General features: G+C 41.8%; 1 protein-coding gene across 1 annotated transcript; it reads left to right on the top strand.

The window, feature by feature from the left end:
• The first annotated feature begins 8162 nt into the window (after positions 1-8162).
• On the top strand, positions 8163-15420 carry adssl (adenylosuccinate synthase, like). Its single transcript, XM_063487862.1, has 13 exons — positions 8163-8441; positions 8916-9018; positions 9515-9583; positions 11004-11054; positions 11130-11196; positions 11312-11419; positions 11853-11934; positions 12294-12420; positions 12527-12681; positions 13097-13221; positions 13361-13458; positions 14357-14506; positions 14619-15420. The coding sequence occupies exons 1-13, from the start codon at positions 8208-8210 to the stop codon at positions 14669-14671; spliced, it is 1422 nt and encodes a 473-aa protein (XP_063343932.1). The 5' UTR covers positions 8163-8207; the 3' UTR covers positions 14672-15420.
• Positions 15421-16429: the final 1009 nt, after the last annotated feature.

Here is a 16429-nt window from a genome sequence, read left to right as displayed (position 1 = left end):
GCGGCCACAAGGTGGTCGGTGCCTGTCGTGGAAGTTGCTATGAGCCATTTGATCCTTACACAACCGTTGCAAGAGCTTGGTCCACATCACCGGCAACAAGTCAGACTCGTTCCCAGTGGGTGTTGGACTTCACCAGGGACAGAATTACTAGGTGTAGCTAAGTAGTGGAAGGCTTCCACTTAGGTGGTCTCAGAATCTAATCTCTGCCTTTTGCAGATGATGTGGTTCTGTTGGCTTTATCAGGTGATGGCCTCCAACTCACACTGGAGTGGTTCGCAGCCAGGTGTGAAGTGGTGGGAATGAGAATCAGCACCTGCAAATCTGAGGCAACAGGTCTCAGCCCACTCTGCGTTGGGACAAGTTTCTGCCCCGAGTGGAGGAGCTTAAATATCTGAGGGTCTTGTTCACAAGTGAGGGGAGAGGTGGGCGGGAGATCAAAAGACGGATTGGTGCTGCGGCTGCAGTGATGTAGACGCTATACTGGTCCATCGTGGTGAAGAGCTGAGCGTAAAAGCAAAGCTCTCGATTTACCGGTCAAACTACGTCCCTACCCTCACTTATGGTCACGAGCTGTGGGTAGTGGTATACAAGGAGCAGAAATGAGCTTTCTCTGAAGGATGGCTGGCCTCTCCCTTAGAGATAGGGCGAGCTCAGCCAACTGGGAGGGGCTCAGAGTAGAGCCGCTACTCCTCCATATCGAAAGGAACCAGGTTTAGGCACCTGACAAAGATGCCTGGCTTCTGGGCACCTCCCAGGTGAGGTGTTCCGGCATGTCCCAGCAGGAGGAGCCCCGAGGGCAGACTCAGGCTACACTGGAAAGAGGTTATATATTTCGGCTGGCCTGGGAATGTCTTGGTATTCCTCTGGACAAGCTGGAGGGGTTGGCCGGGGAGAGGGAGGTCTTGGCTTCTTTGCTTAGGCTGCTGTCCCCATGACCCAACCCCGGACAAGCAGAGGAAAATGGATGGATGGATGGATGGATGGATGAATGGATGAATGGATGAATGGATAGATAGATGGATGGATGGACTGAGTCCATGAAGTCAACGTAGAGTTTACTGAGGTCACAAATGTTGCAACCAGAAGAGTCGCCCCCTGCTGGCCATTTACGAATAATGCAGGTTTGAGACAATTCAAGGCTAATGGCTTCATTTTTTAGACCAAGAAGTGGTCACCATCTTCATATGCAGTCTAGACATAGCATGCGCTGAATCAACAAATAAATATAATAAAAATAATTAGAATACATTATTCTTTACATGTGCATTCTTTAGGTTTAAAATCTGTTATAAAATAATCCAAGTTCATTCAAGACCTAATAACACTTTTGAAGCCACTTAAAGTATCATTAAATATTAATGACTAAATGAGTATCAGTCAGCATTTAAAAACATATAGTATAGTTAGAGCAGTACACAGTGTGCACTGGGTGTTCTGTTTTAGGAGTGTAACACTAATCTAGATCTGTGTGGCGAGGTTTGATCAGATTTGGTGGACAATGGTCAAACAGGCCATAAACGCTAATCTGATTTTATTTGAATGCTGTTTCAAACCCTGATTGGGCCACTGAAGTAGCAGATGTCGCCTTTGTCCAACTGAGCTTTGCCACCTTCCAAAGGAGCAGGAAGTACACAGATAAGAAGCAGAAATAAGCTAAACTCTGGAACATAAGAGAAACTGTGAGTCATAGTAGGGAGATAAATAAGCAAAAGGTTTTCAGAACCTTTTCGTGCAGTTCTCCGGCTGTTCCGGGGCTTGTCACATGTTTGGCACAAGTCGATCAAAGTCCAGAAAAACTCTGAGGGTAATTAACCTAAAGCAAGATATCAAACTGTAAAACCTAGTCCAGATTTAACAAAGAGAAAACAAATCAAAAGGAGGCATTCGAACCCAGAGCTACGTATTTTCTTTTAAAATCTGACATATTCGTAAGAAAAACTGGCACAATTGAAAGAACATCAATAACCCCGATGGAGTCAATCATTTCTGAAGTGAGATCACTCTCCTCACCACACCAATCTCAGCATAAAACTGAGCATAAAATGATCTCATGTACAAGTTCACATGCAGACCTCCAATCTTAGCTAAGATTGGAGGTCTGCATGTGAACTTGTACATGAGATCATTTTATGCTCAGTAAACTGATGTTGCTATCTGCTTTAAATTGCACCTCAAATGATTATGACCAAAGTCGATTCAGAGGAACAAGAAACGACTTATCAGTGTGGAAGATTAATGCTGTGCACATATTCTCCCTCTTAGAGACACTGGACTCTGCACTCAGGTGGAGCAATCTCTTGAACGTCTGAGATAAGATAGGCCAAGTGCATGAATAAAAGAGGCACAAAATGCCATTACTTAAAATAAAAAATGATTGATACACTTTTGCTTTTACTTTTTTCAGGGAGTTTGCGCTGTGTTTTGCATAGCGGGAACATTAAAACAGTGGCTCCTGTGAAAGGAGGAGAAAAACAGCAGAGCACCAGCTGCTTTTCCTGCTGATCATCACTGGGCCTTAATATGAATCTGATCGGTAACCATAACAAGATTGTTTTCCCTTGTTAGATGTCATAAAAGGTATTAAGTCATTAATCAAGTAAAATTGGATGGAAAAATGCAGGGGATGTGAGTGTGAATTACGAGCCTGTCTTTGAAAAGATCTGGGACAGTGTGTAACTGAAGTAAAAACAGTGCTTTGCATTATTTAAACTCTGTATTTAGAGCATATAGTGCAACATTTAACTGCTGAGGGAAAAGTATAAAAGGTCATTTTGACTTTCACTCAAGCATCACATTCGAGAAACGTTGTGACAAGGGCAACAAGACACTGGGAAAGCATTAGATATTGACAGTTAACCATGTCACACACAGCTCAAGCCTCTTAATTTCAGCAAATGTATTTTTTAGTTATTAATATTTTTGTATACATATATTTATCAAGATATAGACATGTATGTCTGAGCTGAACCGATGAACACCTTTTTTGTTTTTCAGAAATACGTGGCATTACAGGACAGCCACTACAAACAGAGGTTTCTTCCTGTTAAAAGGGAGTTTTTCCTTCCCGCTGTCGCCAAGTGCTTACTCACTGAGGGTCGTCTGATTGTTGGGTTAAGATCCTTACTTTACAAAGTAAAGTAATCCGAGGCACTGGTTTGGTGCTATATATATTTTTTGAAAAAAGATTTCCCCTCTTGGCCCTGCAGCCGGTCTTTATCCTTTCAAGCTCAGGTCCTCCACCAGAGGCCTGGGAGCTTGAGGGCACTGCACTCTTCTGGGATCTGCTGAAGCCACTCGCCTAGCTCAGCAGATCCCAGGAACAACATCTGAGATGAATTAAACTGAACCAAATCAAATTCTCTTTGTGCTGTTTTTACGTTGAATGCAATACCACTTTTACACAATATCTCAACCTCATTCGGAGATGTGGTTGTACTTGCACGTGTTGAGCAGCTACTTTAAAGCATCACTAAACACTGTGTTACTGTGTGCTACTTTTAGTATCAGTGCCTTGTGTCACATGTCGTGCTGTTTTTTAAATTTATAATTCAGGGTGATGTAACCCCCCACCCCCACCCCAATGCATCAAAGTGCCCTCTTCCAATCTTTAATGCACCGTTCAATCTGCCTTTTATTGTCCTGTTGTTCAGCCTGGCTCTGTTGCTACACTCCACAGTATTTTGATCCCTCTTGCTATTGCTTCATACTTCTCAGCTACATAGCTGCTTATTCCACTAAGTGTGCTTAGGTGTGTGTGTGTGTGTGTTTGTACGCATATATGAGAAAAACGGTAAATCTACATTGCACCCCATCCTACTATTGTTACTACTACTATTGTTAAAACAATCCTTTAAGATAGAGGCTCACAAAAGCTGAACTTTTTCAAACTCAGAGAAAGCCCAGTTCTCTGAGGGTTTCGTTTTTTATTTTATTTTGCAGGCCATTTGAGGCAGTGAATACATATTTTGTGCAGGGCGACAAAAGAGATGTGCTTGACACTGGCCCTACCCTCCGTGCCACTCAGTGTGGAATCAGGATGTTGGACAGAGGGGCCGGGCGCTGGGCCTGTTAAATATTTACTGCGAGTATAATAATTAACTTTGCACCAACTCCTGATCTCATAAACTGGCCGCTCTGCTTCGTTGCCATTTCTCCGCTGTCACTGCTGACATTTACGTCTTAAAAAAACAAAACATGCACTGTCAGTATCCACGAAGGTGTGACTTCACCTGTCTCGGTCCCGTGTGCTGAGTTTCTACTCGTCTTGGCTGTAACCCGCTTTCTGCTGCTCCCAGCGCTGGCTCTGTGTGTCACGACACCCTGCTGCTCAAACCTTTGGCCTCCTCTGCGAAATCCACTGTGCCCCGTTGAGCGAGAAGGTGAGTATGACTTATTTTTTGTTTGTTTTTTCAGTCACAATAACAAAACAAAACCAAGCGATGACCAGGCAAGACCCAGCTTCATCCTTCCTACGTTTATATCTTCAGAACATAACTAAATGTAGTGTAAGCACTGGATCGTTGTTTGGATCAGTGATCAGAAGAGACACATGTTGTTTTCAAATGAACGCTAATGTGTCTGCTTGAAAGCAATTTAGTGCAGTCTGATTGATTCATTCAAAACAATTAAAACAAACCAAGTACAAGCACAGCAGCTGGTCTAAGTGTAACTGCTGGTCTTTGAATTGCTTTATTGTTCTGTTTTTCTTTTGTTTTGTTTTTTCTGTGCAGTTTTACTACAAGGCAAAGTCTACACAGACATAACCCTGCAAGCTGAACAAGGCAGGGTGAAAAAGAAACTTACTTTTACTTGCGTTTACTTCAAGACCTAAAATCAACTTGATTAAAGTCAAACTGGGTAATCTGACGTTTGAGATTTATCCTCATAATTACTTAGTAAGAACTTGATAGTTATTAGAAGACTCATTTAGGCGTAAGCAGGAAATGCTAGGATAGCAGGTACACAGGTCAGACACACCCTTTTACTCACACATTGAAAGCCCTCATGTTGACAGCTGCCATAAAATCTGTGTTATCTCTACAGGCCTTGGCCCTTTGGACATGCTGTTGGAGCAGCGTGAGCAATGATGCCGTTTACTTCAGGTTATAAAAACTGGGAGGAGGAAATTGCCAGGTCAAAGTCACTTGCAAGAGGAGACTCCTCTCTTACTAAAGCAGCTGCCTCTGAGTCCAAATGCTGAGTCTACCTCTGGGCTCTCTTTTGGTGCTTCTCTCCTCTTCAATAAACTGGACCCTGATCCAAAGACAGGTTTGTTCATCAGTCCAAGCGGCGTGCCTCGTGCTGTTTATCATCGGCGACGAGCCTTCTGGTGCTTGCTGGATGTAACAGCAACTCCATGTGGAAGCTGTGTCTGTTCCAGTGGAGGTGCTGTTACTTGCAGAGATCTACCAAAGACGACAAGAAGCCAGCACGCAATTGCTTTTATTTTCCCTTCTGCTTTTTTTGTGAGTGTGTGTTACTACATCTTTGAAAGATTGGTATGTAGCTAAAGAGAGATGGGGCACAAGGTGATGACCTATGAATTGACAGCCAGTGATTTCCAGCCTCTGCCTGTCAGTTCTGTAGGCCACTGCCGCGTTCGTCCTGCTGAGCGTGTACAGGTACACGACTGTTTTATCTCCCACGTGCCTTCACTAATAAATAAACTGTGACTTTTTTGTGATTTTTTTTAAAGATGGCATTGCTGAAGAAAAGCATATATGGTGAATAAAGCCTTATTGTGTTGCTCAGCGAGTCTGTCATTTTGCACTGATGGTCTATTCAAATAACCACCTGTAACCTCAAACAGTGAAATTGTAAATGATGAGCTCACCCTCAAAGTGCGCCAGCATATTGCACGAATATATTTATGATCTACTAATCATTACAGGACAATGATACTAACTGCAAAGAGGAAGTAAGCTCAGTACAAAAGTGCTGATGTGACACTGGACCACTGCAGAACCTGATGTGTCTGCATGCCTGTAAATGAAACTGGCAACAAGTAGTGCAGATAAATTTAACCCTACTAAAAAACCTGTCATAAATCAGCGATTTCCATATTGGAAATTATATAATGAATGTCTTCATAATATATAATGTGGCAGGGAGCTATATAATGTCCTCTTAATTAAAATACAACCTCCAGGCAAATGTATTATTATAATAATCATCCTTAAACAAAGGATGCTCACTTCTTGAATGCACCGTTGCATCAGTAATTCACTATTTTAAATATGTTGCATGTTCGTGGGACTGTTAAATATTGTAATGGATATTGTTAATAAATAAAACACAGTGAATTCTTATCAGAGAGTTTGTGTGTTCATGACATTCAGCCATCTTCAACTGCTCCTCATAATACAGTGTGAGGCAGTGCAGAAGTCTCGTTTGACTTTAACTGAGGTAAAAAGGTAAGCAACCATCAGCTCTGCCTGTTTTTATCAGGGGGTTATGATGTAGTGATGATCAGAGAAATTCCTGCTTAAAAGAAATGTTGTTGTTCCTGTGCTGCACAGTGTTGCACAGATAAGACAGATGTGGGAAGATTAATGATCTTTATTGCCGTTATGCAAGCATATTGCCAGCAAATTACAGTTATACTAACCTCACATGGTGCCTAACACTTCAGCAAGAGATAAATACTGACACGTATAAATTCCAAAAAGCATATATTATATTTTTTTCTTTTTAAATACTTCACTTACATCATTAAAATGAAAATGGCTACATCTGCAGTAGTAGAGTATTGGACAAACTGTGCAAAATGATTGGTATGAATATATATATTTAAAATATATGGAAGTATTTAAACTTGTACACGAGAAAAATAAACTTCAGGGTACTGCATGTAGTGCACCTGTTTGTTCCTGTTGATAGTTGAACTGATATGTGCAGCAAGAAACTAACAGTGACATGAGCTGGAGTGCCTACTACCACAGTGTTGCAGACTATCCTGACAATCATGCACTCCCCAACAGAGCCATCCCCCAGCAGCAGGGCACAAAAAGAAATCGATTCACAGCCTACAAACTCTCCAGATTCTGAGCGAGCTTTTTGTGAGACCTGCTGGAACTAGCTCAGTCCACACAGTCCCCACCCCACAACATAAGGATCCAAAGGGTCTGTGCCAAGCACCACAGCAAACGGCAGGTGTGGGGTTTTACAATATTAGAGTCTGAATGTGGTGGTTGATCAGTGAACTCCTGCTCTTTTGGGGTGGCTTATGTGAGGGGGGGTTGTCACACAGGCTGAAATGAATCCAGTGTGAATTTCGTGCTGTAAACTTCTGTATGGATCTCTGTTGTAGTAAAATACCTCTATATTAGTCTTTGGGAAGTCACAGCACAACGAGCCACTTTACAACATCCGCCATTTTGACTTAAGGAATGAAGCAAGCAGCGCGCGGGATTTTCAATATTCTCTGACAGCAGTCACACTGAGCCAACACAATATGCTATCTCTTAAACATATGTGTAAGATTTTATTGTGGATAACGTCCAGCTATCCTTCCTGACATCAAACCAACGTTGGCGCGATTTTATTTATTTATTATTTCAACAATGTAAGTTTCCCTGTGGCAGATCAGACACATGCATGTACTGTCTTTATAGAACAAAAATAGGAACCTAGGTTTGCTGTATTTTTTAGATTTATTATTGCGTTTTTCTTCTTTTAAAAACACAGCTTCGTAGATACTGACAGTGCAACAACGTAAATAATTAATTTAGTCTTTCAGTGTTCTCATATGACTTGCTCACTGGTGCCCTCTGCTGTGCCTCTGACTGAATTGCTCTCTATTGCAGTTTTAAAAGGGAACTTTAATTTATTACTCAAATTACCAACTGCCGAGTTAAATACAATAAAATGAAAGTAAAAAAACCCAGAATACACTAAAAAGAAAATCGCGAATGTTGAAAAAAAAAAACTTTGATAGCGGAAGTGGAGATCAGTAAGTGTGTTACCTTTAAATTAGACAAAAAAAGCAATTTAACAGACCGACAAGGCGCTTATATAGCAGTTAGTCAGCATAAATCGACATGATAGATAGTGATAATAATTATGTGTGAACACGTATGTTTTATATTCAGGGGGAAGAAAAAGTAAATCTAAAAGAGGATGTCCCGTAAAGCGGAAGTCGAGCACTTCCCGTAGACGAGACAACGCGCCAATACGATTTTCCGGTTTGCGGGAAGACGGGCAGCAGCATGGCATCCGAAAGCAGCATGGCTAACATTAACGGTCGGGAGACCACGTCCCTGAACGGGGAACCGGTCGTTAAGCGACCGCGGGAGGGTGTCCCGCAGGAGCACCCACTCAGGACTCCGAAGGAGCCGCAGAACAAAGTGACCGTCGTGCTCGGAGCGCAGTGGGGAGACGAAGGAAAAGGCAAAGTAGTGGACTTACTCGCCATGGATGCGGATATTGTGTGCAGGTGCCAGGTACCAAGCTACGCTGTCGATCTTTTGTCGCCTTTTACCCTTAAACACATCACTTCTTACACTTTTCTTGGGCTTAAATCGTGTTGTGAATATAACGCGGGGCTCGTCACCGTTTAGCTGCCGTTAAATATTCATGACCGACGTCAACAACCTTGGCTGACCTCCCCGGATGTAGAGCTGCTATGGCGCTAACGAGCACTGCTACCTAAGTTCTGTCGTTTGTAATCTAATGTGGTGCTTCGAAATCCATACAGTTTTACAGAGTTAGACAAATGACCGTGAACATGACATTATATAATGGAATGACGCACCTACGAAAAAAAAGTGCGATTGTTTACTTTGTTAAAGCCACATAGCCCCTACAGGAACAGGAGCTTTTAACCCTTTGTTCACATTGAACATGTTTTACCACAACACAACATTGTATCGGTCTTATGCTGTGAGCAGGTTATGGATGTTATGTTGTGTTCACAGGGAGGAAACAATGCAGGTCACACCGTGGTTGTGGATTCTGTGGAGTACGACTTCCATCTGCTGCCCAGTGGGGTGCTCAACAAGAAGGCCATCTCTTTCATTGGTAAGGACGAGCCTTGAGTTTTGAAAGTCTTGTTGATGGTGAAGCGTGATGAAGATGTCATAACGCATTAATCACCTTTATCAGAATGAACGTCAGACATATGCAGACAGTCTTATCAGTCTGTCTGTTTCACGCAGTTAAGGACATGACCCAGATCCTGTGTTATTAGGGCTCGTCTAGATAATAAAAAGACCTCCTAGTCAATGCAGTTTTACAGCCACAGGAATTAAACCATGTACAGTGTGCTGTTGTGCTTAAAAACATTCCTCGTCTCTTTGTTGTATGTTTTGTTTGGATGTCATGCTTTTAATAGCTTTTGTTTCCAGTAGGCTTACTGTAAAAACAGGAAACTGGGAGAGGGGGTGCACTGAGATGTCATCCAAACAAAAGCTGAGGGAAAACATGAGCAGTTTGTTTCCCACACTGGAACACTTGATGCTAAAGTGTATAAGATGAGTTATACGAGGCTTGTTAAAAGTTCAGTTTCACCTTACAGGTAACGGAGTGGTGATACACCTGCCGGGTCTGTTTGAGGAGGCCGAAAAGAATCTGCGTAAAGGCAAAGGTACAGTGTCACAGCATAAAGGATCATTTCAGGGTAGATTTAAACCCCCCCCCCCAAAAAAAAAGATATTTGTATTATTAAAATAAAACTGGGACGTATTGTAAAATGGCATTATATAATATTTAAAAAATAAATAAGAGTGAGACCGACCCCTTATATATCTTTGTTTTTGGAAAAATATATATCCTTATTTTGGATTTGAAACGGTGAGATGGTGTTGTGTAATATTAAAAACAGCATTGTACTAATTAACTTGCTTATTTCACAACCAGCTACATTAATTAGTAACATTTCTGGCTATAAAAACAGTTTCCCAGAGTGATTTTTTTTTTTTGTAACTTTTGCCAGTTTTCAAAATTGCAGATACACAGGGAATGCCATCATTTAGATAATAAACTGGTATCTGTGATGGTATGAGTATCTCTCCCTATTTAATGCTGAATAAGATCAGCATTAAATAAGATTTTTCACGAAAGGCCTTGGATGTTGAAGCAAGATGCTGTCAAAGCACATGCTGCATGTATTCCAGCAGCATGACTTTCGTAGCAAGAGGCTGGGAGATAAAACTGGCCTTCCTAACAGATCTGAAAACATTTAGAGCTTATTGAAATTAGGAGGCTCCAAACTGGCTGACAGCGTTTCAGAAATAGTGCAGTGGGTGTCCTCAGTTCACCAATACCCCTTTTCCACTAGTACCTTCTCAGCTCGACTTGACGTGGCTCATCTCAACTCTGTTTCACTCATTTTCCATTACAATTGAGTACCACTTAATGTGCGGGGGGTCGTTATAGCAACGTGATCGAGAGTCTCGTGATGTCATTTATATGTGACACGAATGCCACAACAAAGGAGCACGTGGAGGCGATGGTATACCTGCTGCTCAGTCTGTGGCTTTTTTGTCAGGCTCTGTGATCAGTGTTCTTCTGTGTAACCATTTCACTTGTTGTCAGGTTTCAAAAATGACAGTTTTGATTTTCATTAAGGAGACACTCTCATGACTCTGATGCCACTTACTAGCCAGTTGGTGGCGTGCAGCCTGATGTCACAATTTCGGATTGTCTCAGATTGCCTGGAAACCCTGGCCAAGCAGGTACTAAAAAAGTACCTGGCACCTAATGGAAAACCCTGAAAACAGATCCGACCCGAGTAGGTTCTAGTGGAAAAGGCCTATAAAGTTTACTGAGTGTTAAACGAAGATGTGAGACAGCAAAGTGGTAACCATGCTCTTGTCTCACCTCTCACTCTCAACATTTAACATCTCACTAGTTCAGTGGTCTTATGCTTTTCATGAAGCAAATGTTTTAGTGTGTGTGTGTGTGTGTGTGTGCGCGCGCGCATCAATAATAATGCAGAAGAAGAGAAAACAGATGCTTCCTGCAGTAAAGTCATTGCACCATGTGAATTGTTGTTTCCTGTGCAGGATTACAAGGATGGGAGGAAAGATTAAAGATTTCAGATCGCGCCCACATCGGTGAGTAAGAGTTTCTCCTCAAAGGTTTGAGTAACACACATGTTCTTATTGACAGTCCCGTTTGTCCTCCTGTAGTGTTCAACTTCCATCAAGCTGTTGATGGAATCCAGGAGCAGCAGAGGCAGCAGCAAGAAGGGAAAAAGTAAATCAAAAATGACTGTTAATAATAGCATGCAGTATAACAGTATTAAAGACTGGGGATGATTTTGTGTTTATTTATTTCCTAATGGACTTTGTTGTGTTTGTTTGTGCTTCAGTTTAGGGACCACTAAGAAGGGCATCGGTCCTGCCTACTCCTCGAAAGCCGCCCGGAACGGTCTGCGAGTCTGTGACCTCGTCTCAGATTTCAAAGTTTTTGAGGAGAAGTAAGCGCTTTGTTTTTCCTCTACCTCATGTTGCACACAGTCTTATCACCTCACCATAACGTGATAACGTGGCTGCCGACAGGAATGCTATTTAAGTGACTTTGAATCATAGATTGGTCAGATGGCAAGTTTAGGCATACATTTTAAGGATTTTAATAAAATGGAACAACTCACAGACAAAACATGAGGTGTTATAACACATTAGTCCAGTTATTGTCAGTTTATGTAATCTCCTACCAGCAGGTGGCAGCACCCATCTATGGAAAATAGCTGAAAAAGCTTTTATGGAAACCTTATGTAACTTAGTCGTTCTTTCCTGTGTGTCAGGTTAAAACTCTAATGAGTGGAAGCACAGCTGCATAAAGACAGGCTCCACATAAACATGCATTAACGTGTCTAAGTAATAATCTGTCCTGCTCGTCATGTTTTGCAGGTTTCGCATGCTGGCGGAACATTTTCGCACCATGTACCCAAACCTTAATGTCGACATCGACAGCGAACTGGAACAGTTGAAGGTGAGATCTGCTCATCACATAGAGGTATTTCATGGTATTATATGGCTCAGGTATTGGTGTTGGGCCTACGTCACAAGAGGAAAAATCACAGGTATAAAGGTTAATGATGGCTGAATTTCATTTAGCTGCCTATGTTACTGGGAGTTCTTATATTCACTGTATTCATAGCCGGAAAAACACAGGTGACATTAACAGTGGTAAGGCTAGCTGTGAGCAGAGTAGCCCCACTCCTCTGCTGTTTAAACCTTTTGTTATGAGGGTCAGCTTATTCAAAGAAAATCAGCTTTCAGAGACCGTCTGACCCGACCTCTGTTCTATGTGGAAGTGTAAACAAGTAATATTTTTGTGTGTGTTCTCAGGAATACACAGAGAGACTGCGTCCTCTGGTAACTGACGGGGTGTACTTCATGCACAAAGCTCTTACTGGACCCAGTAAGAAAATCCTGGTGGAGGGAGCCAACGCTGCTCTCCTGGATATTGACTTTGGTGAGCATCTACAGGTTTTTAAATATTTGAGTTGAGATTATGAACGTGTTGTGTTTTGTATTTGGTTTTTTTGCTTCCTCACATTAACAGGTGTTTTTCTGTTCAGGCACGTATCCTTTCGTGACATCTTCTAACTGCACTGTTGGAGGCGTATGCACTGGACTCGGGGTGCCTCCGTCCTACGTTGGCCGAGTGTACGGCGTTGTCAAAGCATACACCACCCGTGTGGGTGTTGGTGCGTTTCCAACAGAACAGGATAACGTGAGTAAAAAGACAGAAATTGTTTTTTTGTGTGTTTTTAAAAAAATCCTAGTTACTTCCTGCAGTTTCTACTGTGTGTCCAATATGGATTGTAACATCATCAGTTGCTCAGCCTCTGTGGTCAGCTGCCAACCTGATGTTACAGACGCATGATTGTGGCCAAACTTGCGTCAATTCAGATCCCCCAGATTACAGCAAATACCCGGTACTGTAGAGAGCATGACAGTGGAGTGTGCAAGCAGGTGTTACTAGAGATGAATATATGCTTATCTGACTTTCTGTACAAAATAAAGTTATCAGAGCAGGCAGTATTGGTGTGATTGCCTCTTGAAATCAAGGAATATGCTTCCCATTTATTTATAGTTTTTTTTCCCCTCTTTAAACTCAGACTTTGTGTCTCTTTCTTGCTCCGCAGGAGACCGGGAATCTGTTACAGAGTAGAGGCAGAGAGTTCGGTGTGACCACGGGCAGAAGAAGGCGTTGTGGTTGGCTGGACCTGATTTTGGTCAGATATGCCCACATGGTCAATGGCTTCTCTGCGTAAGGAACATTCAAACGATTTCAGAATATTTCCCTCGCTGGCTGATGTAATTACTGGCATCGTTGCTATGTTTAGAAGCAAGTTTCACCATGTGCTCTTTGTGTTGTGATCAAAGCTGAACACAAATTCTTTCTGCAGAATTGCTCTGACGAAGCTGGACATTTTGGACACGCTGCCTGAGATTAAAGTGGCAGTGGCATATAAGGTTAATGGACAACCTCTGCCAAGTTTTCCAGGTAGGACGTTCCCACAAGGTTTTCTAGATCTGTAGAAAAATGGTATAAATGCAACGGTTCGAAAGAACAAATTGAGTCCAGTTTAGAGCTTAAAGTCAGGATTTAGTGTTTCTGTGACTCAATAAATTCTGAAACAAGTGTCACAACAGTGTAAAAAGATATGAGGATGTACACATTCTTCAGAATAGTGCTATCCTTATACATTTGAGTCTAACAGTTGATCGCGTGACATTTTTAAGTCTTTGATTGTTTATGGCTGGTCAGTTATCCAGACCGCTGGGACAGAAAAAACACAACTGTGCTCCTTCACACAGGATTTGAACAATGCTCTCCGAGGTGGCTGCTCTCTGCTTACATCCATCGTGCCTGTATCTCACATCTCACTTGTTATTCACCTGATCTCCTGCTATGGCCCTTAGCAGGCTACATTTGCACATTTCCTACTCAGACCACTTAAACAACAATATGCTGAAAAGTTATTATAGATTTTTCTTTTCTTCTTTTTTTTGTTAGAGATGCCTAGAAACATGTTGCCTACTCCAGCTTTATTGACAGAAATATAATTACTGAAAAGAATCTGGTTTCATGTGAATGGGGGGGGGGGGGGGGGGGCTTTATTTCACATGGATCGGCTTTTTTTTTTCCAGCTAGAAGTGCAACATCCTGAGTTTGTCAAAATCTGTTCAGGCGCAGCTTTATCTTCTTCATCTCTGTTTGTACTGCCAAATAGAAGAAGTTGAATCAGTTAATGAATCAGAAGGGTCTCCTCTGTTTAAAATGGCACCAGAGCTGCACAAAAACAGCATGTTATCATTTCTTTTTGCTCAGTGGGTTTTTGTGGGCCGGTGCGCTGGATTTCCCAGGACTGATTTTTATCTGAACGATGCTTCTTTTGCAGCAAACATGGACGTTTTGACACAAGTGAAAGTGGAATACGAAACGTTGCCCGGCTGGTGCTGCAGCACGGAGACGGCTCGGAGTTTCGAGGAGCTTCCGGTGCAGGCTCAAAATTACATTCGGTTCATCGAGGACTTCCTGCAAGTGCCAGGTTTGTAAAGAGATACTTTAGTTTAATGGGGATGGAAACTGCAGCCAACGTCTTTGTTCGCTTTGCCAAAACCTGCCAATCGAATTTTGGTCCCTGCGTCTTCTCATTTCAGTGAAGTGGGTCGGAGTCGGCAAGTCCAGGGAGAGCATCATCAAACTGTTTTGATCTCTCCGTCTTCTGCTTCCCCCGCCTCCCCCCTGCAGTCCTCGACGCCAGCTCAGATGATACCTTGAGGTTTTCATAGGTTTACCAGAAGAGTTTAAAATGCACACTCTACCCGGTAGGAATACTTTACCAGCAAAGGTACCTGTGAAGCCTTTTAGTTGCTGCTTGTCCAACACATCCACGGTAATTCTTCAGATATAATTTATGCATTCCACCGATTCTACGTATTAATGAGGGTCTTGATTTTTAAAAAGCTTGTACAAAAAAGTCAATTATTCTTGAAGCCGTTCCTCAGTATATTTTTAACATTGGAGGCTAATTTAGCTCATTTGACATCTGTTCACCATGCAGTTATTTTTTTACCTGTAGAGCCACTGATGAACAGGTGTGGAAGCCGTTTGTATTTAAAAGGTTATTTTCCGACTTTGTTATTAGAGGGTGAGTCATGTTGTGGTTGTGAACTTTTCTATTGAGCAATTTTAGATCACTTTACGAGACAAGACATGAATCAATCTCTTTTATTAAGTTTGTAACATGCTCTCTATGGTGATTGTTGGAATGGACGTATTGCTTTGAAACAATTGTTAATAAGATTAAAAAAAAGAAGCATAAATTGACACTAAGCAACTTTAGTTGAAGACATTTTCACATCCACACACAGATTTGCTACGTTAGTTGATCATTTTGTGTATTTGGTCCATCTTGTATGATGCTTACTCAACTTGCTATTAAATAAAAGTCAACAAAAGGAAACCCTGATATTTAGAGAGTCTTCTTCTTTTCTAATGCAGTGAATTGTTTTCTGGAAGCATGTTTTATTCCAAAAACCTGCTCTGTACAGATCTCAGTACTCCTGATGTTTTTAGCAGACTGAGAGAAGAAAGGAGGCTCACAGTCTTTCAGCAGCTTCATGCATTTTTCAGTCGGCTGTCACCCTGAAATATTTTTTCTCTCAATCTTTCTTAGTTTGCACCCTCTTTAAGTTGACTTCCTCTAGAGTTTAAAAGCTTTTCAGAACGTGGAGGTATTAGATTAGAGTGTAAAGTGGATTCTTTTGCCAATCGATAAGAGGTGTAACTGTACTGGGGCTTCCCAGATATTCAGACTTTCTAATGGGTTAAAGGCCCTGAACAGGCACACAGGTGTTCTCTGCTACTCCGGCTCATTGGACATCTCAGGATGATGATGGGGTGTTTGTTGGTGGGAAATTAAATGATAAAAGTGTGTAAACTTAATATCTTGTATCAAAACTAGTAAGACGGATGGAGAGATGCAACAACCCACAATTGATTTTGCCATTAAGAGCAGCTTAACTTTAAATACTGAACCACCAGGTTTCTGATGTTTGTGTTTATTTTTTTCAAGTCTTGTTGTTGTAACTTTAAACTTTACTATTACAAAATATTTCCTTTTTTTTTCTTTTTTGGTTGGGTTTACTGCTGAACCATCGGGCCGTGCCCCGCCCAACCCTAAAGGTGCCTCCACACAAGAAGTGATTTGCTCGTTGAAAACACTGGACATTGAAGGCTCTGGTTGCCTACATAATCCTCTAACCTATGAACTACCAGGTCATATGTCAGCGCGATTCTGTTCTCTCATTGGTCGTCATTTCAGTGACTTTGCTCAAAGTTGAGATAATCTCAACTATTTTTTTGTTTTCTTTTTAAATAGCTAAATGTCATTTCCTTTCTATGGCCTCTGGTCACCATGGCGCTGTGGATCACTACCTGTGTGGATGCAGCTATAAGAGGAAACCCA

This window comes from Pelmatolapia mariae, linkage group LG10_11, assembly GCF_036321145.2.
Source record: "Pelmatolapia mariae isolate MD_Pm_ZW linkage group LG10_11, Pm_UMD_F_2, whole genome shotgun sequence".
Taxonomy (NCBI): Eukaryota; Metazoa; Chordata; class Actinopteri; order Cichliformes; family Cichlidae; genus Pelmatolapia; species Pelmatolapia mariae.
The sequence above is the reverse complement of the archived record's forward strand: the minus strand, read 5'-3'. Positions and strand labels throughout refer to the sequence as shown.

Coding starts and splice junctions, on each gene's coding strand:
- adssl (XM_063487862.1), top strand. CDS start 8,208: ATGGCATCCGAAAGCAGCATGGCTAACATTAACGGTCGGGAGACCACG. Junction 9,584..11,003: donor GAATCTGCGTAAAGGCAAAG/GTACAGTGTCAC, acceptor TTTCCTGTGCAG/GATTACAAGGATGGGAGGAA. Junction 12,421..12,526: donor TCTCCTGGATATTGACTTTG/GTGAGCATCTAC, acceptor TTTTCTGTTCAG/GCACGTATCCTTTCGTGACA.